General features: G+C 34.3%; 1 protein-coding gene across 6 annotated transcripts in view; it reads left to right on the forward strand.

The window, feature by feature from the left end:
• Positions 1-20,851, forward strand: part of LOC126757161 (uncharacterized) — a 290,797-nt gene that overhangs the window by 206,118 nt on the left and 63,828 nt on the right. For all 6 annotated transcript variants that reach the window (XM_050470841.1, XM_050470847.1, XM_050470844.1 and 3 more), the window contains 3 exons: positions 5,604-5,807; positions 13,769-13,920; positions 18,282-18,426. In XM_050470841.1, coding sequence (XP_050326798.1) covers positions 5,604-5,807; positions 13,769-13,920; positions 18,282-18,426 — 501 coding nt within the window. The remainder of the gene's footprint in view (positions 1-5,603; positions 5,808-13,768; positions 13,921-18,281; positions 18,427-20,851) is intronic.

The raw sequence follows: 20,851 nt of genomic DNA on the forward strand, positions 1-20,851 counted from the left end.
CACAGCGATAGCAGCGCGCTGCTGATGATTATGATGACACTGCCGATGTGTATGATGGGTATGATGGTGATGCTTATAATGGTGAGGCAGAAGAGTATGGCATAACAAGCACAACCGTATCGGTGGCAATGTCAATTTGTGTTTATGACGCCGCAATAAGCGCAGTTATTCATATGTGATACATATGTAGCTAAGAAAATAATATTTACCATTATACATAAACATATTTTATGCGTGTTCTCTTCATTTGTTTGTCTAAAGGTATTTCTTTCACAATTTTTTTTTTGTAAAGGAAAATGTAGCCGCATATGTTTGTATGTATATGGTATGAAGAAAAGACGCGGCTTAATCATTATTTTATTTAACAGAAAAGTGAAGAGAATGTCAAAGCCGCAATATCTACCGCCTTTTGTATGAAAACCTGCTTCTCTTTTTCTCCTATTGTATAGAAAGCTGCTTATCATATTCAACTCTCTATCTGTTCCACCTTCTTTACACTATATCATGATATTGGCTTCATCATATTCTCCATATTGTTCACTGCTCATCTGATCTATCAAATAATAATAGTGATCCTCAATAATAATTCAAGTCCACTCTAGAGCAATGAAAGAGAGAGGAGAGGAGATGTGTTACCTTTACATCTCCTCTCCTCTCTCTTTCATTGCTTGTATTATTGTCCTCGCTAGTGGACCTTATATTAGATGCCATACTTTCTTTGAATTTTCGGGAGTACTACTCTTCTTGCTAGTCAGCAATTTGAACTTCTCCCACTCATATTGTTTTTATTCTACGAATATAGCTCGATTTCCCGAGAGCTTAGGTTAGGTTAGGTCACGAACATCATCATTTAGTTAGCCAGAGATGCCTGTTCGTTACGATGCCCAGAACTCCTAGTTGTGGATCAAAGAGACCGTCGTATATATTTATTGAGCCTACAATATCCTTTCCCTTTTCATTTCGGGTATGTTTTTTTACGTGGTGGGTCCCAAGCCCAGCACCACCACCACAACTCTGGGGAGAGGTGTTTCGCCTTCTCACTTTAGATCGCCTTCAAACGTACTTATGTTTTTTAGCTACCCAGAGGATACTTGGCCTAAAACTGAAAGTCGTGAGCTGTTTGAGACATATGTAAAAATCGTTTCTGGCCATTTCCAAATGAATGGCGCTCAAAGAACTTTCCTCATTTGCGTAAAGTTCTACATATGATTCCTTCCACCTATCTTCCTTACTGAAGTCGAGGGAGCAATGAGCTGTACGAGATATAGGACGAAATTGATATAGTTCAGCGAATTAAGTGACAGCGACTACGCTGACTAGATAGTTGTGTCCGGATGGAAGAGGACACGCCAGCTCTGAGAGCATTGGTCGCAATACCCGTCGGCGGAAGCAAAGGAAAAGGGAAAAAGACCAGACGGAAAGCGACCTGGCTATACTTGGAATCTCCGAAAGGCGAAAAGCGATTACTGAGCCACTCTATATTAGTATCAATATTGTCACATTCCTAGTTTATCGAAATTGCCACAGATATTTTTGATTTGCACTACTTTCCAGAAAATTTCAACAAATCGGTCAGTGACATATTTTATTTAAAGAAGAAGCTACAAATGATTTTAGTAATTACTATGTACTTAAAAAAAATGACTATTATCGAATCAACTATCACTCACGAAGCTTACAACCGTTTGGTGGCACCGCAAACTAACCAAAATTTTCAGATTCACAATCAAATTTCCTACAGGCCTTGTGAGTACTTACATAGAAACACATTCCAATACATTGTCAGCGTATACTATACTCTTCACACCACGCGTGCTGCATATTAAGCTACCGTTTGAACTTTTATTTGTTGGTAATTAATTACATTTCCTAGTCCATCAAAGCGTTCACGCTATTCGATAGTCATAAAAGGCAATTTCAAAGCGAGCAATAAAGTGCAAGGCATAAACAGGTTGTCAAATGTTTCATTTCCTTAAAAGTATAAGCAATGATAGCTCATAAAATTAGCTATGATGGCGACGAGGATGTGAAAAAGGTATAAACTCAAGTGTTTTGCTCACCTTGAAAGTCACTAAAAGATTATTTTAGACTTTGTGGAAATTACAAACAAACTTTAAAAGTTTCAAATAAAAGTATTGTATTTATTTGTTAATTTTTTGCGAAAATTATCGTTTTTTGTTAGATTTTCGCTTGCTTTCATATTAGCACATATACCTTAATTTCTCGGCAACTTTCTACAGAAACACCCTTCCAACTAATTAATCACCAAAATATACATACAGGAAGTATTAACGGAATTCTTATTAATACCATTCCTTAAGAGCGATAATTAAAGCCACATGTGGCAAGCACGTGATATGCATTTTCTCATATACACACAACAACTCAGCGCACCCCGCTGACATCCAACCCAGTTTGGTTAACATATGTACATATATATTTACACACTACCAATTGATTCCCTAGTGTATGAGTCCCTCGCACGCAATTTTATCCATTAAATATAATAAATGTGGAAAGTTGTGGGCGGCACTTCGAATGTCCCTCGCGCGCTTAGACAATTATAAAATTAATTCTCAACACAAGTAAGGCGCTTAATCTACAACAGCACATTGCCACACACACGCACACTGTGAAAAGTGTATACGAAGTTCACTTTCAAAGTCACAACGAAGCACAGGCAGAGAGACTGCTGTGTGGCGGCGATTGCGTATGCGCAACTTTAATGCCATTTTAATATGCGACAGCAACAACTCACGAATTATTTATTACCTGCAAGTGCAATGCATTAATTTGGCGGCAATTTTTTGGAAACAAGTGTGTTTGGGGGATATTTGCGTGCGGATTTCGATGTGGGCTATATATATGTGTGCAAATACGTAGATATATACGCGGACAAAATTATTTGTAGAGCGAGCTTTGTGTTGAGTGACGTCAAATTCCGATTGCAGATAAAAGCGCTGAGGTCTTAGGTTGGCCTTAAGCCAAATCAAGCCACCACATTTCAGCTATAACTGTTTGCTTTTGTACTCCTACCGAGCCTAATGCCTTTTAGGCAAGACTACCAACCATTAGACGTGGGAAATTCTTGCGAATTTAGATGAAAATAAAAATAAGTAAATTTTCAAAATGCAGCAATATGTGTGCTTTGTAAAACAATCAGCTCTGAATAATGAAAAGCTAAAAATAAAATTCTAAATATACTACAAAGCCCCCTAAAGCAAATATTGTTAGAAAATCTGTATCACCAAGCTGCTAAAAATATAACAAAATTACAGTTAAACTCAACAAAAATTGATTTTCGAGGAAATAAATCATTTCTAGAGCACAAAGTGGGTTTTAAAAATACTTAAGTCAGTCTCATTGAACGATCAAGGGGTACAGACGTCGTTTTCAGAGTAATTGTACACTAAAAGTTTAAAATTTTTAAAAATTCTTGCAAAAAATTCATAAGATAAACATTTTTAATAGTGAACTTACGTTAAGCAGGAAATTGAAGTCTTCTAACAGCACTAATTTCTAATTCTAACAGAATTAAGTTTTTATATTTTTCCACTATGAACAATAAGGTTTCCCATATTCAGCCAATAGGACGTGCTTTATAGAAGTCTTTTGACAAAATTTTTTGTAAAATTTTTCCAAGTTGCCATTATGCTTCCATATATACGCCTATATGTAGGCAACAAAGTTTTTTGGATGCGTAATATTACCATTTTGAGCTTCGAGGTCTTCGTCATAGGTCATAGTCAGCTTTATAGATGTCTTCAGTTATATTTGAGACTAAATTTATTATCAAATTTGTCAAAGTTGCCGTTATGTTTTCAAAAATTCGCATTAAAGTAGGCAACACAGTTTTTTGAAAGCATGATATTACCATTTTGAGCAACGCGGTCTTCCATATTCAGCTCTATAGAAGTCCTCAGTTATAGTTTTGATTAAATTTATTGTACAAGTTCTTTGCGCTATTGGAAATGTCTTCAAATTTGCCAAAAATGCTGGTGAAAGAGACATTGTATGTATATTGTTCGCCCAAATTAGCTTAAATGTAGGTAACACAGATTTTCGAAAGCATTTTGGGTAATGTTTATAATTTTTGTTCATATTTTCTTGTTTGGTTGGCTTTACGAGACAATAATATAGCTTACACTATCGCTTAAGATGAGAGACAATATTTGTCTAATTTTACCTAACTAGGAGACCACTATTTGTCTTTCTGTACGTATACCTAATATGAAGCAATTTTTTGCAGAAATGTTTCATACTTCCAAAAATGTCTTTAAATCTAAACTGAAATGTATGCTTTTTAAACCTTTGCCCAAATGAGGGCAATATACATTTTAGAGAATGAAATATTAGAATCTTGAATATTCGCTTAAATATAGGTAGCATATCGGTTTTGAAAGCCAAGTATTTCAATTTCGAAATTTTTAAATATTTCCCTAAATGTAGGCAATACACCTTTTTGAAAACTAAACATTATAATTTTGATTTTTAAATATTCACCTAATGGTAAGCTATATACTTTTTTGAGAACCAAAATCCACAATTTGGAATTTTGAATATTCACTTAAATGTAGGCAAAATATCTTTTTCAAAAAGCAAAGATTATAATTTTGAATTGTAAATATTCGCCTAAATGTATGCAAAACATCTTGTATGAAAACCAAAAATTTTTAATTTTATATATACGTCTAAATGTATGCTATATAAAATCGAACATCATAATTTCGAATTTTAAATATTCGCCTAAATGTAGGCAATGTAACCATTTTGAAAACTAAATACTTTGAATTTTTATTATTCCTTTAAATGTGAGCTATATACTTTTTGGGAGCCAAATATAACGATTTTGAATTTTTAATTTTAGCCTAAGTGTAGGCAGCACATCTTTTTGAAAGCCAAATTTAATAAAATTTGAAGAATAATTTCGCTGATAGAAATATATTTCTTAATTTAGCTAAAAAATGTTATGCCTTTCCCAGCATAGTTCTATGTTCTATATAAATTAGCTTATACACCAGGTATTTCCTACATTTTTGTACTACACCTCATACTACCAACTGCGTCTCTAAATTTATTTGCTGCTATGTCATATACTCATATACTTTCTCACATTACTCTAGCCTTTAGACTTAAGCGCTCAAGTCACACCACTTAAGTCCACACAGTGTGCACAAATATGACGAACACGAATGCTAACAAAAGCAGCAAGCAAGAAAGAAAAAAACACTTAAGCTTTCAAACTCCCGCTATTCAAGTCACCTATTTCATTGTCTCTACAATCTGTGCACATTCATGTCTTTCCATTGGCAACTAATTTTCTGACGCAAACTCATCCATATCTAGCAGCGCCACTCATTTTCAGCGCTACTCCCCGCCTACTCTCTTCCCTCGTACGCTCACACACTTAATCCTTTGATTTGCTCAACTCATTTATATAACTGCAATTTTTTCACATATCTTCTACGCTTGATTTCGGTATATACATATATATACATGTGTGTGTATATATGTAAATAATACTTTTTTCACAACTTTCAAGTGCTTTTCGCCCACACTGTCACTTACTTATCGAGTTTTCAAACATTTTTCCTTATTTGCAGGACGACCGCAACCGAGAGTCACCTGGTGGAATGGCAACAAAGAGATCGACCAATCCTCGCATTCATTGTCAGATCGGCGTGTCGGCAATATACTGACGCTGGGCAAACTGACACGTGAGAATCTACACATGCAGCTTACCTGTCAAGCGGCCAACAACAATTTGACGACGCCAATTACCAGCACCGTTACCCTTGACTTGAATCGTAAGTGTTGATATGAGTGCTACGTACGTATATTTGTAGAGTTAGAAACAAAAAAACATGCAAACACATTTTTACACGTACACGGTTGCATTTCACTGCATTAAGGTGGTACTTAAAAATCTGGATTTATGATTTCTAATTATCTTATTATGTCTACGATTGATGATAACAAATTAAAAAAAAAAAATTCAATTAACAAAACTCTTTTCCAATTAAAAAAAAGTTTTCAACGTATCTAACACCCTAACCAAACCTAACACCTATTGAAAAAAAAATTTCAATAAAAAATAATTTCAATTTTCAATAATTTTTTTTTATTTAAATAATTTTTAATTTAATTTTTGTTTTTTAATTTTTAATTTAAAATAAATTTTTTTCATTTAAAAAAACTTTTTCAACTTTAAAACAAATATTTTTCAATTAAAACAAAAAATTTCTTTCAACTTGTCTAACACCCCAGTAAAAAAAACTAAAAGAAAATTTTCAATAAAAAAAAATTTCAATAAAAAAAATTTCAATAAAAAAATCATTTTATCAATAAAAAAAAAAATTTCAATAAAAAAATCATTTTTTCAATAAAACAATTTTCAATAAAAAATAACTTTTTCAATAAAAAAAATATTTTTCAATTTAAAAAAAAATCGTATTCATTAAAAAAAAATCTTGTTCAATTTAAAACAAATACTTTTCGATTTAAAAAAAATATTTTTCAATTAAAAACAAATATTTTTCAACTTATGTACCACCCTAGTGATTCCACTTCTTCTAGACAAACAGCTAGCGGCAGTATGCACAAACAAAAAGAAATGCCGGTGTCACTCGCCAACATTGAAGATAGACAGTTAAGCCTTCACATATCACATACATATGTATGCTTCTGTATACTGGGAATTCATTAGAACACCTTAGGACTTTGCGAAGTAGCAATGACAGAAATATGTGCAGGAAGCTTGTGTGCGTTGCGGAAAAGTATGAGAAATGTCTAGTGACCATGATTTATTTGATTTGCACCCTCAACTAGCAATCGTCTAAGCACGTACACTTCACTTGCCGGCGTTCGTGCCGATTTTTGCAGTGCAAAGCATACCATGTACGCTTGTATGCGTGAATATACATGCATACATGTTTACGCGTGGGTGGGTGTGTGACGTACAGGTGCGTCAGCACATATTCATTTTCGAAATGTGGCAGCCAACTTGTGTGGAAATTAAACACATTTTTTGTGTAAAGAATTTTTTACTCCTTCTTGCAATTTCTGCGCTTGATTTCAAGTAACTCAAATTCTTCATTCGCATTTTTTTACTGAAATTACGTAATAAGTATGAGTTATTATGCTATCTGCATTGACTGTAAATTTGAAAATTATTTATTGTTGAAAATGTAGTCGGCTTACCGGAGGCAAGGCGTCTAATTGTAACTACAGGCTGCTGGAGTCGAAAAAATAACAAGTAAAAACCGTTATAAAGGATTACGACACCATGTTCTTGCATATATGAGGTTGAAGGAAGTCAACAAGTTAATCATATATAATATATTTAACTGATTAATACCAATAGAGCTTAACGATTACATGACAGACATAACCTCAAAAAGCTCATAGAATAGTAATGAGCGTCCTCAAAATCGAGCCAAACATTATTTTAAATATTTTGTTCGCTAATTTAGATCGATCTGCCTCAAACGAATATCTGCGTGCAGTTGTCTCTACTCTAAATTTTGCTGTGTTTAACACTTGGGGTTGTTGTCCAGACTGCTTGGTTGTGTGCATTGATAAGACAGCAATCAGCTGATGAATTTTAATCACTGCTAAACATACATAATGAAGAAGAGAAGAAAGTATATCTTTAACGATCAGACGGCTGTGCGATAGACAGATATTATTTCTGATTTATAATCTTAATCTACTAAATTAATTTGGCTATGTGAAAAGGCTATTATACTGAAGTATGAACTTTAAGCAGAGTGAGAAGAATAGACCGCTTTGAATCACTTGTAATCTGCTACACAGGAACGCAGAATTGATCTAAATAATAAAGAAAGCTATAGCTACCTTGACCAACTAAAATGTCGAGCTTAGCAAACACCAGTTTTTCGAAGAGATGGAAAAATTAATGGTCTCTTTTATGGCAAACTGGAAGTAAGAGCCATACCTTTAGCACGAATAATCGTATAATTTGTAATCACCCACTGAAAAAAAACATTAAAATCAGAAGAATTTCAGTAAATTTGTTAAAACTTGCGCGGCCGCGTCTAAAGACTCGATCAAATGCTACAAAAGAAAAGCCGAATTTTCAGCTCCAGTGCGAAAGCAAAATCGCTATACCGATTATACGTCCATGAGGTTGGGTTTGTTGATGGTAATCCAAAATCAGATTCTGTCTGAGTCAGGGTCATGCTAAGGGGGCATGGGCTTCTGGAAGCATTTTTGCATCTGAGACACCTTTCTATTAGGTCGCTGGTTGACGATTGGGTGTAGTATGTCATTGCAGAATGCATGATGTACTCGGACATTATTGGTCTGGGTGGTATGGGAATTAGCTGAAATGATGAACGTTTAGATGTTAGCGGTGTCATCTCCACTAGACGGAATGCCAAACATTTTTAGGTGTTTGCGCGTGAATTGTTAAGGCAGGCAGGTGTTTTAATGGGTATTAGAATTCGCTTCTTCTGTAAATGGTGTGTGGGTGTAATGTGTGTTTTCCAACCCGTGGTCAGCAGTCCATAGCAGTATGAAAGCTCAACTGGTAGTAGTTTCAGCTACGAGGTCTGACCGGAGACTTAATTCTGGTACCACAGGGAGCAGGAGTCCTTGAAGTTCACTCGACCTCACACTGAGTAAGCAATCAACTGAACTCACACAAGCCTACGCTTATCAGTGAGCTAAAGTTTCAGAGCGCAGGCTTGCCGGAAATAGAAGATTTTTTATCAAAAATAAACATGAATTAGCTACAAATATGTATTTTTCAACAATGTATTTCCTACATAAGTTTTCAATCATACTTGTGCTACTCAAAAACAGCGAATTCTAAAAACTTATTTTTTACACTTTATTAATTAAAGTATTGTATGCACACATACATATATACTATATGGAGCGATAACCAGAACTCAGCAAAACAACTTGAATTTATCTCGTTTTTGCATGCATCTATTATTTTGCTGAAACCATATGTGTTTATTTATGCGAAATCCACTGACAGCATACAATTCAAGCCGCAAATGTGGTTACAGAGCAAAATAATATTATCAGCTGGACTCGAACAGCAGCAGCAACTCAATTAACTGTCACATTTTAATTGCCACAGAGGCGTGCGGAAAACAAAAATAATAACATAAAACATGCAGCAAGTATTTGTTAAATCGCAGTCAATTTAATGATGACCGAAAACAGACAATGTAAATGCAGTGGCGTGTACACATATAGCAGTTTGGTTTGTTGGTGAAACGATTTTTAGGGTTGGAGATTTTTGAGGATTTTAAGAGGGTTCTGTCAGTGAATGTATATGAAAGTATTGATCAAAAGCGTGAACTAGCCGAATATGAATTTTAGTTGTGGGTATTTGTCGATAAAAGGATTCGGTAGAACATTTTCAAGGATTTTAGCAATGAAGCCCTTATGCTCAAATTCGCTGAATTCGATACGTACTAAGTTCAAAATGCTTAAATGAGTTTACATAAAGTATATATGTATATAAATGATCAGCATAGAGAGCAGCATCGATTCAGCGATATCCATACATACTGTCCGTATATACGTGAATTAGTCCAACAGTTTTTGAGATATTGATAAGAAATTGTGCACACGTCCTTTTATTCCAAAAAAGCTGCTTATATGTCGGAACCGTCAATATTGCACTACTATAGCATTTAGCTGTCATACAAACTGAACAATCGGAATCAAGTTTTTGTATAGAAAACTTTTGTTTTAGAGGAGTTGTCTCAACGAAATTTGTCACCGATTATTGCTTAAGATTTGCTCAACTGTACAATAAAATGACTATGTTTGGGTAGTATAAGAACAGAAAAATAATTTATTCAAATTAAAAAAAAAATTATCGAAAATAAAAAAAATTATCGAAACTTAATAAAAATTTATCGCTGATTATATCGATTAGTCATCGGTTATAGCGAGCAAATTGCGATTACTTATATTAATCGAATTATAAAAATATTAATTAATTTAAGCTATTATATATGGAAAAAGATCTATCATTTACCGCAATTGTATACCGAAATATTGATTAAGCTATATCGAAAAATTATCGATTATTTATAGGAATTTCGTCGAAAAATTATTGATTTTATATTGAAAACATATCGAAAATATCGATAATTTATCACAAATATATCCAAAAATATTGATTAGTTATCATATATCGATTAATTATCGGCTACGTCAAAAAGGCATCGCTTTCTTATGGGAAATATATTAAAAATATGCATAATTTATCAAAAATATATCCAAAAATATTAAACGATTATCCGCAATATCGAAAAATATCGATTAATTATGCGAAATATATCGAAAATATAGACAATTTATTGGAAATATGTTTAAAATTATTGAAAAAATGCCTTTAACATCTCATTGAAAACCATACCATACAAGCCAACCGGTCAAAATCATGATAAAGACTTTTTTATACCCTTTCAATCCATAAAATTGCGTCTGTAAGGGGTATTGTAGCTGCGAAGCAATATATTAATATTTTTTCTTGTTGAATCCAGTTTCTTCAGTCTGGCGACACGACAGATAACACTCTTGCTGACATTTTGCACGGCATTGTGCACGAATGCCAACAACACATGAATAATTTGCATATAAAAATATATGTTTGCGAATGAAAATAACAGTACATTTGCGAGTACTTCAAAGCACTCGACATGCACGAAGTTGTCAATGCGCAGATACAAACACACTCACCCATAATCAAAGTGCAAGCCACAAAATCATTGTGTGGCAAAGCCGCTGAGTGGTTGGGGTTATCGATATGCGGTGTAAATGTGGCGGTTCTACATATATGTGGGTGGGTATTCATATTTGTATACTTGAAGTCTACACTTGATTTTCCTTTCATTTTTTTTTTGTTTTTTTTTCTTGTTCAATTGGAGCATACTTCACTTCCATGTGCATGTATGTATGTATGTACATAAAAATATGTATAAAAAAAAGTTGCTACAACCACGTTTAATATTTGTATCTCATTAAAAAAAAACTTACAAGCTACCTAAAACGCACTCCTACATCATCGGCATCCAACCAACTCCATTACACCCAATTAAACCAAGGGCCGCCCAGCAAAAAGTGAAATGCAAACGCAAAATGCGCGTAAATGAAAAAAAATCGCATTGCAATAATGCAATTAAGGTTAATTGCACGTGCCGAATTAAGTGCGGCGGCAATAACAACAATAACAACCACTAAAATTTGCGCTTGCAAAGGCACAAAAGCACTTGAGGCGAAAACAAACAGCTCGCACAATTGTCACATCATTATCGCAATGCGGTTCTTTTCCATTATTATTTTACACTTTTTTTGCTGCATTGTTTTTATTTTTGTTGGTTTTTCCATAAATAAGCGTTGTTTGCAATATTGCTGTCACTTAAATTGCGTGTTGCACGCTCTTCAAGTTGTTGCAAGCACAAGTATTTTGAGCGTGCACTTAAACTGACAGCCGGTCAGCTATGTACTAGGAAACGCTGTAAATATGTGATGCTATATATTTCTATATATGTATATACATATTTGCACAACAACAACAACCTCTGGGCTGTCAGCAAAAATGCTGAGTGAAAATAATGATGACTGCTAACGAAGTCCGCAGGCTTATGATAGACACCGCCAGACGCTTCGATGGCAGTAATTTTGCGCCATAATGCCAGACTTCATAGCAACAATCGGCACTTCCTTCATTTTGCGTGTGTTGTTTGCTCAACTGAACAGTACAGTGTTTCGGTTTGTGTATTATGAGAATGAAGTTCTGTAGGAAAAGGAAAATATTTTTTAAACAACAGAAAGTTTTATAGAAATTTAACAAAAAATTAATCGAAATTTAATAAAAGTTTATCAGAAATTAAACAATTAATATCGATTAATTAGTGGTTAGAATGAAAAATTATCGAAATTATCGTTTCTTTATCAGAAATATATCAAAAAGTATTGATAAATCATAAACTATATGGAAAATCTTGACTCTTTATTGGAAATATGTCGAGAAATATTGATTATTTGTAGGCTATATTCAAACAATTTCGATTATTTATTGGAATTACATCGAAATATTATTAATTTTTAACAGGAAAAATATAAAAAAATATTGATAAATAATGAGCTATATCCGAAAGTTCTCCATTATTTATTATTAAATTATTATTAAATTTATATATATACATATTTTATATATATAATATTTTATATAATTTTATATAATTTATATTAAATGAGCTATATCCGAAAGTTTTCCATTATTTAGAATTAAATTATGGGAAAAGTTATCGACTACTTATTCGATATCGAAAATGTCGACAGTTTATCAGAAGTAAATATATCGAAAATTATTGACTAATTATTTGCTATATCGAAATAGTATTGATTATACATCGGAATTACGCCGAAAAAATATTGATAAAAAATCGATAATTTTTCATATTGATTAATTATCAGATTTATCGAAAAATGATCGATTATTTATCGAAAATATATCGAATATATGAAAGATTTACCGGAAATAATCAAATAATAGATAATAGTCATCTCCTTTATCCAAAAAGTATCGATTACTTATTTGAGAGATATCAAAAATTTAGACAACTTATCGGAAATATGTTGAGAATTATTGAAAAGATGGCTACAATACTATAATGATTTTTATTTCTAAGCGTCAGCGTTGTATTTATATGAGGGGAAAATGTATTTCACATTTCTGAAGATTTATCGAAAAATTTTACTGGGGGTAAGAACGTATTAAAAAAATCCAGTGTCTGATTTATGCGTCTGATAGTCTAATAGTTTAGCGATTATTTATCGATGATTTATCGAAAATATATCGAATATTCATTGAGTATTTATCGATAATTAGTTCCCATATTTCCACTATAGTGGTTAGTAAGCGAAAATAATGTTGAAAACATTTGGCTTTCAAAATTTTCTGCCTTTTATGACCTTAATCTGGTAAGTTCTTAAGTAAGTTTAAATTCCCAAATATCAACTTTCGACATAAAAGTCGGTAGAACGGAGCGTCAGCATCGGCGGCGTAAAATATCGCCAGCTTTGTGCCTACCACGAAACGAAAGAGGAAATTCTTAGACTTTTTAAATTAATAATCGATAATTATCAAAAAATTAAAACCAAACCCTTTCACATTTTTAGCTTTACATGACCACTGTGCGTTTCCCCAGCAGAGTTAAACGAAAAAATAAACCATTAAAAATAAAAAATAAATAAATATACAATAAAAATTTAAAATGGACAATAAACCCTCCCTCGTACAACAATAACAAAAAAAAATTGCAGCATTTTAAAAAAGTCAACCACGAATTGTTCATATACTATATATCCTATATACTAGTATAACGAGTGGCTACAAACTGCCAACTCGCCTGCTTCACTCTTGAAGTGGCGCGTTTGATTTTATTGTAGCGTGAAATTATTGTGTTGCGACGCGTTGGCGCGTAATTCTTTTTTATTGGCGTAATTATTTGTGATTGCACAGCAGCAGGGTTCACACCCACGAGCTGTGGGGTACAGCCAAGCACTAGGCTGCCTGGTCACTTCCGCTTTTCGGCTTTGCTGACTACTCCGCCAATTCTGTGTTTTGCCATTACACTCACTTTCAACTCGCACACACATACATACTTCCAGTGAAATGTTAAATTTTTCCCACTTGTATACATAGCATTTGCCACTCATTTGTTATTTATTTTCTTTTCATTGCTCAAAAACACCGCCATTGCTGACATAGTGCGCCCGTTGATTGTGAAATTGGATGGCGAAAATCGGCCACTTTCCGCCGATCACTCGTATCAGCTGCATTGCAATGTTATCGGCTCGCGACCGGCGCCGACGATTACCTGGTGGAAGGGCAGCACACCTATGAAGAATACACATGAAGTGGTGAGTAGTGAATTTAGTTCCAATTTATTTTTATAATATTTAATTTTTGTATTATAGATATATATATGTATATGTGTTGAATATACTTGTATACATTACATTGTTTATAGAATTCACGTTTAATAACTTGATTTCTATTCAAATAAAGTTTATATTGGCATTTTAAAAATAAAATCATAATCTTACTAGCTTTCTCAGTTTAGTTAGTAAAATTTTTGTTGGAGATCTTTAGACTCTGCAAAACTAACAAAGAGTGAGCCAGTTCGAGGATCCATACTTTTTTTAAGAAAAAACACAGAAACTTCAAGTTTAATTGGGAATATTTATTATCATTCGAAAGAGCATTCCTTGGTATTTACTTTTTGAAGATTATCTCTTTCTAAAGTTGGCCGCGGCTTCGTATCAGATGGTTCATCCGTTGAGTCCAATTTTCGATGACTCGTTCCGGCATTTCGACCTTTGAATGACAGTGATTATTTGCTCCAAGACCTGACACGAAGCGGGATTGTCCGCATAGACTTTAGACTATTTCCCTTCCTGAAAAAGTCTAACGGTGAGATATCATACCATCTTGGTGGCCAATTGAATGGCCCAAAACGTGAAGTTATCTGCTCACCGAAATGTTATCTCAATAGTGCCTTTGATTGAGGCGATGTGTGGGAAGTGAAGCCCTCTTGTTTAAACCTTCGGTGACTAAGATCACGAGCTTCAATTTCAGGCATCAGCTAGTCGGTTATTATTGCGCGATAACGGTCGCCATTGACAATTACGTTCTCAGGTTCTTCAGATTGATTTTTGTCTGAAATGCGGGAATCGCGCTTGTCTACATAATCGTTGAGTCAGTAATGGATCTCATTGCTGGACAAAATATAGCTTGAAATCGCCGGATCTTCTTGGAACTTTTCAAGACACGGTTCAAGCGTGAAAAACTTAATAGAATAGAAATTATATTATGAGTTTATAAGCAAAAAACATTTGAAATAATTTTGACACAAAATAATAATATTTTCTAGAAATACTCTACGAAAGCTTCAAACACCAGTAAACTTCACGCTCTTAAAATTATTTGAAAATCACTTTGTTATCAGAGCGCAGAGTATATGACTTGGATAAAAATAATTTAGAGCAGATAGTGTTTATTAGTAGTCCACTACGGAAGAAAGTCTTCGAACTTACAATAATCTCGTTGGTTGAATAACATAAAAACTATTTTATGTTTCTCTCCGGAAGCAAGTCTTTTAGAACTTTAGAAGTCTCCGAAGTTTTTTCCGAAGAGAAACAGAAAATAGTTTTTATGTTATTCAACCAACGAGATTGTTGTAAGGATAGCAGGTGCTGAACCAAGCTAACGATCTCTAGATGGCGGGAGTGTGTCTTGGCTATTACATTTTAAATAGTTGTTAACAAAGATAGCCACTTATCGGGAACTTTTTACCGAATCATGTAAGGAAGTGTTAACTGGCCATCTATATCTTAAGAATTAATCATTTCAAGGATTTCTGCTAATAAATTACCTGCGACTAAGCTGAAAGGAACCTGCAATCGCGAAATAAGGTTGAGATGGGAAAGTTGTAGCGAAATTGGTAAATTGCGTCTTGTAAAGATGAGTTTAAGAATGCTCTATAGGCAAAACTCCATCGTAAAATTATGTCAAAATACCGCGAAGTTTATTCACTTGTTTACCTCTTTACTTGAAATAAAGGTTATTTACCTCTAAAACTGAACCAATTTTCCAAAAATATTGTTTCCTCTTCAACGCCAAATTCGATTAAATGCAACGCCATTTAAATACTAAGCGCTCTAAATTTTAAATAAAAGCAGCAAAACTGGCATATTCGGCAAGTAGGTACCTTCTACTGAGAATATATTATGATTTTTGCGCATAAAACGCCCTCAACCTCCCACAAAAGTAGTGTCACTTCTACTGTCAAAATTTTTTAATACCAAAATATTCACAGTTATTTTCCACATGAATAAAAATCAAAAGCAACCACACATTTGACACTTCCTACAGGATACTTCCACGAAAGAATATGCGATTACTAATACAAATGCAGATGGGACACACTTCAAGCTAAGTATGGCATATTGGGCGGGAGAAAAGTGCTATAAATTTGAATTCTCCAGACGGCAAGAAAGCGCACAGAAAAAGAGTAGAACTCAAATCGGAGGATTCCAATCGAAATGTGTCATATTCGCTTCGCAGCAAACATATCAGCTACATTTCGGCGCTACTACCACTACAACAACTACAAATAAATTTTGGTTTCGTGTGTGTAACGCTTAGAGTGTTGCCAGCATTTGCATATTTTAATATGTTTTGACAATTTTTGAGAAGACTACTGAAGGAAGTTGAGGAACTGGCTGGAGGGAAATGTAGAGAGGAAGTGTGAGAGAGTGAACACGCTTTGCATTTCGCTAACAATTTTTTTTTACCTTCTGTCTACTTCTCACTGTCTGTTGGTTAACTCACTATAGTTGCCTCGAGACTCCTGCCGCAGGCGTCTAGTAATTGCTAGTGCTGCGCTGCGAAAGTTTCTGTTGCTTTTGTCAACAAAATTTGCGTTGCATGTTTGAGTTGTCATTTTAGGTGAAATTTCGCTGCATTGACAGAGTTTTTACACGCGTACTACGCTGACAGGAACATTCACCGAACAGCAGGGTTATGTATTGAAACATTAAGGTGGTAATGAATGTTTTAGAAACGAATTTCCTAGAATGGTAGGAGCTTTTGGCCGAAGAATTGTTTTGAGAACCACGGATTACTTTTACTGTCATTGAAAATTGCCATTTATCAATTGAAAAATTTCCAAACTTAAAAAAAATTTAAATTTAATATCACCCTAATACATGAGAAAAATTGCGTTTAGTTGCATTTTGTACTTCAAAATAAAAAAATAAAGTTTTGTCAGCAATGTAATTGAGAAAATATGAAAATTTAATTTGTTTGCGAAAATAAGGCCTCCCTACTGTACATAGTAAAAGTGAGAAAAAACTTCTGATTTCTGATAAAAAAAAAATTTCATGAGCACTTAGTCTTACTTAAAATAAAAAAATGAAAAATTGAAGAAATTTAATATTTAAGGACTATCCTAATGTAGATATTATTTCAACATTTTGTTACCAATATGTGAGCACCAGCGATCATAATGTTGAACTATTAAAAATTAAAAAAATTAAATTAAGTGCCACCCTAACACATGAAAAAATTGTGTATAGCTGCATTTTGTACTTCAAAATATTAATTTTTGGCAGCAATATTCATGAACGCGGCGTTTCAAAAAACAAAATTTGATCTCACATACTTAAGTGCCACCGTTATGTACTCAATATACAGTTATCACGAAAAGCTTGCAGTGCCACACATGCTATTTACAACCGCCTTGTTTATTTTCCTTCGAATTTCCCCAGTTGCCACAAGTGCACTGACATTTATTGACCGCTTGCCACATGGCAATGCATACAAATTTGTTGTAGTCTATGCATTTTATATAACCCTGTTGATGCAAACTTGCCATTGCTGACCGTTGCTGCCATTTTAACCAATTCAACAGCTATATTTTCTTACTGCTAGGTCACATGTGTAACAGATGTGGATTAGGGTAGTTCTTTAGTGAAGAAAGATACTTGTTGCAATAAATATTTTTTTTTTTAGTTCTAAGCACTATATCTATATTAATATGGAGGGTGTCACATAATATTAAATTCGATATTTTTTCTTAAGGACCACTTTAATGCTAAAATTTTAAATTAGAGATTTATATTTTAATTTTTGGGCTAATTCCATGAGAGTCAGCTATGAAAAAAATTGCCCAATTTATTTCTTAAGGACCACCCTTATCTCAACATTTCAAATCATTCTCAATTTACTGAGCTAAGGTTTTATTTGTGAGTTAGTATCGCGAAAAACGCGATGTGCTTGGAAAAAAGTTAAAAAAATTAAGGACCGCCCTTATGTTTATATTATAATAGTCTTTCATTTTCAACACCTAAATTGTTATATTTGAACGAGCATTGAGGTGAGCCTGTAAAACTGTTTTTAAGGACCACCCTATTACTTATAACCCTACTCTAGCTTACAATGCGTTTTGTTAGTTTTGAGCTAAATGCACTAAAAATAAGATGAGTCGATAGTTTAAAAAGTTATCAGGACTACCCTAAGGCTCTGAAATATTCTTCGCAATATAATTTTTTTTGCTCTCAAATATTTACCGTAATATAAATTTAATTTTTTTTTTGCTATTTTTCGTCTCATTCTGAACCAACCATACCGACATAAGCAAGTCTCCCTAACCAAAGTCTCGTTTGATTTTTCATTTCTCACTTCTTTCTGTCCTTTGCTTTTTTTTCTGTATTTGCAGGCAAATCCTGATGGTAATATGACAACGTCAATATTGACTTTTACGCCAACCATCGATGATCGCGGCAAATTCCTGTCGTGTCGCGCCGAACAGAGCATGATACCGGAATCGGGCATGGAGGACGGTTGGAAATTGGATATTTACCGTAAGTTTATTATTGATTGCCCAGCTGCTAAGCGCCGTCGGCACTTTATGTGTATATATATTAGGTGTGTTTGTGTGTGTGTGTGCATTTGTGTTTGTATGTTTATATGTTTGTGTGCGTGTTTGTGTCCGGCAATGTTGCACTACACTCTGCCGCAATTCACAATTCACAACTCGCAACTTGCAAGCGCAACTCCAATTTGCAACTAAAGCAGAATTTCGCTGTCACAGCAAATCACTGAAGTTTTTATTGCCACGAAATTGTTATGCAATCACATACATACATAAATACATTAGCATAAGCTGCATGAGAAGCAGTTTCCGCTGTTGCAGCTGCAATTGTATGAAGTTGTTGTTTGTTACTGTTGTTGTAGCTGGGTTTTATTGCAATGCTGCAAGGATTTGCCGGAACTTTATGCGCTCAAGAAAAGTGCAGAGCGCGAGGCAATATAGATTGGTGCATATACATATATGTGTATGTAGATATATATGAATATATGTATACATGCGTATACTTATGTATATGTCTATATGTGTAAATGTGCTCTCGTACTAAGGCATAGTTAATATATCTGCGATTATTGCGCGCATAAAATAAAAATGCCCGCTGCACTTTTGTGGCCGCTACGAAGTAATGCAAAGTGTAAGCTGAAGTAATTGGCGCTTTATTATGTCGAAAATATGCTATAATTTTAATTTATGAAAGTGCATTGCGAAAGGCATTTAAATTTGATTGCCTTTGGTCGTGGATTCGCAAGGAAGCATAAATCTAGTGCGGCTTTTGTAGCTCGGAAGCCTATTTAAAAGGAAAATTGTATATTAAAATAGTACAAAAAGTTATTAAATAAAGGTCAGATGGAAGGAAATCTATTATTTTTGCATTAAGTACGCTTTTATTTAGTATATGGTAGTTATACAAGTCTTGTAACTCAAGTCAGGCCCGTTTTGTACGGCAACCAGCTGCCACTGAATGAAATTTCCTAATGCCACTCTGAATGAAACCCGCTACGCTATTGGAAAGAAATGGGACTGTCGATTACTACAGTACTTCTTTTGAGCCAAACTTTTCACTATAAAAATAATTTGCCACAGAAGGAGCAAGTTGTGCTTACTTTATATTATGTTCCGACTATGAGGTGAATACATAAGAATCGCTCAACTAAGCTGCTAGAGTTACCGGCGAGTCACTGTTGGCATAAGTGCGGCTTGACATTGTTCAGTTGGCAGGTATTTTTTTCCAATTGCGCAAAGCCAGCCGCTTTTGAACAATTGCTTCCTTAGACGTTCCAATCACTGACAGTACAATTCTGAATTGGGAGTTTGTCGTAGAGGAACTGATACACTGCCATTCCCACCAAACACTTATCCAAACCTTCCTGACCTTCAAAACAGGTTAGATTAGATTAAATAAATAAGTGAGGATTACACCGCGACCTAGTATCTTTTATCCCCTCTTCTAAGTCACATCGTCTGAACTAGCCCCAGCAAATTGATAAGTTCCAATATACTGACAGGTATTATTTAGGCTATGTGATCCCTATTTGGCAACATGGATCCCAGGGCCTTAATCCTGTACCTACAGACTGCTGTGGAGTCCATTAGGGGTGTTTTGGTATTTCAGACTCTAAGTTGCAGAACCGGCAATTTCACAAGAGTTTAGGCCCATGTTAAATAGGTGCTTCTTGAGCTTACAACGACCAGTGTAGAAGGCGACAAGTAGCCTGAGTTTTCCCTTGGAAGATTACAGAGTTAAATCTATTGAGATTGTAACCACTCATTAGCAACTTGACTTTGTGTATACCTGGGAGTTGTTGCCAAAGCCTCTCCTTAAACACTGTTTCATCATTGCGGAGCATCTTTTTTATGGTGTGAATACCAACCGCTACGAAAAGTTCCGGTCCTATAATGTTGGTGGATGCACGGAGCGGTCAAGCTCATCAGCCAGTTCATTCCCGGCTATACCGTTGTTCTGTTTTTTCTCCGAAAATGCCAGTATGAAAGCCTCCTTCATTTGTAAACTCTTGAAAGCAGTTGAAAACAGCGATAATAATATTAAGTATTGATAAAAAATTTATAAGATGAACATTTTACAATAGCTGTAATACACATAACATCAAGAGCACCCCAACCAAACAATTGAAAAAGCTCCAAAATTAAGTATAGACTATGCAAGTTCCGCATTAGAAGCCTTTTTTTTGTTTACAGCAACTCAAAGCGGTATTACCTAAGTAGCGAAAGAAGAAGGCTTAACCCCGCGCCTTAATCACTCCAAAAACTAATCATTCTCCAAGTTGCTTAAATGCGTCGCACCTTAATTGATTCTGCTTAGTGAGAATTTTAAGCGCTGGTCTTCTTTGGAATTCACTTTCATTCAAGCAAATCCAATATTGTCTGACTGTTGATTTAATATTCCTATTTTGCATAAT

This window comes from Bactrocera neohumeralis, chromosome 4 (assembly GCF_024586455.1).
Source record: "Bactrocera neohumeralis isolate Rockhampton chromosome 4, APGP_CSIRO_Bneo_wtdbg2-racon-allhic-juicebox.fasta_v2, whole genome shotgun sequence".
NCBI classification, from domain to species: domain Eukaryota; kingdom Metazoa; phylum Arthropoda; class Insecta; order Diptera; family Tephritidae; genus Bactrocera; species Bactrocera neohumeralis.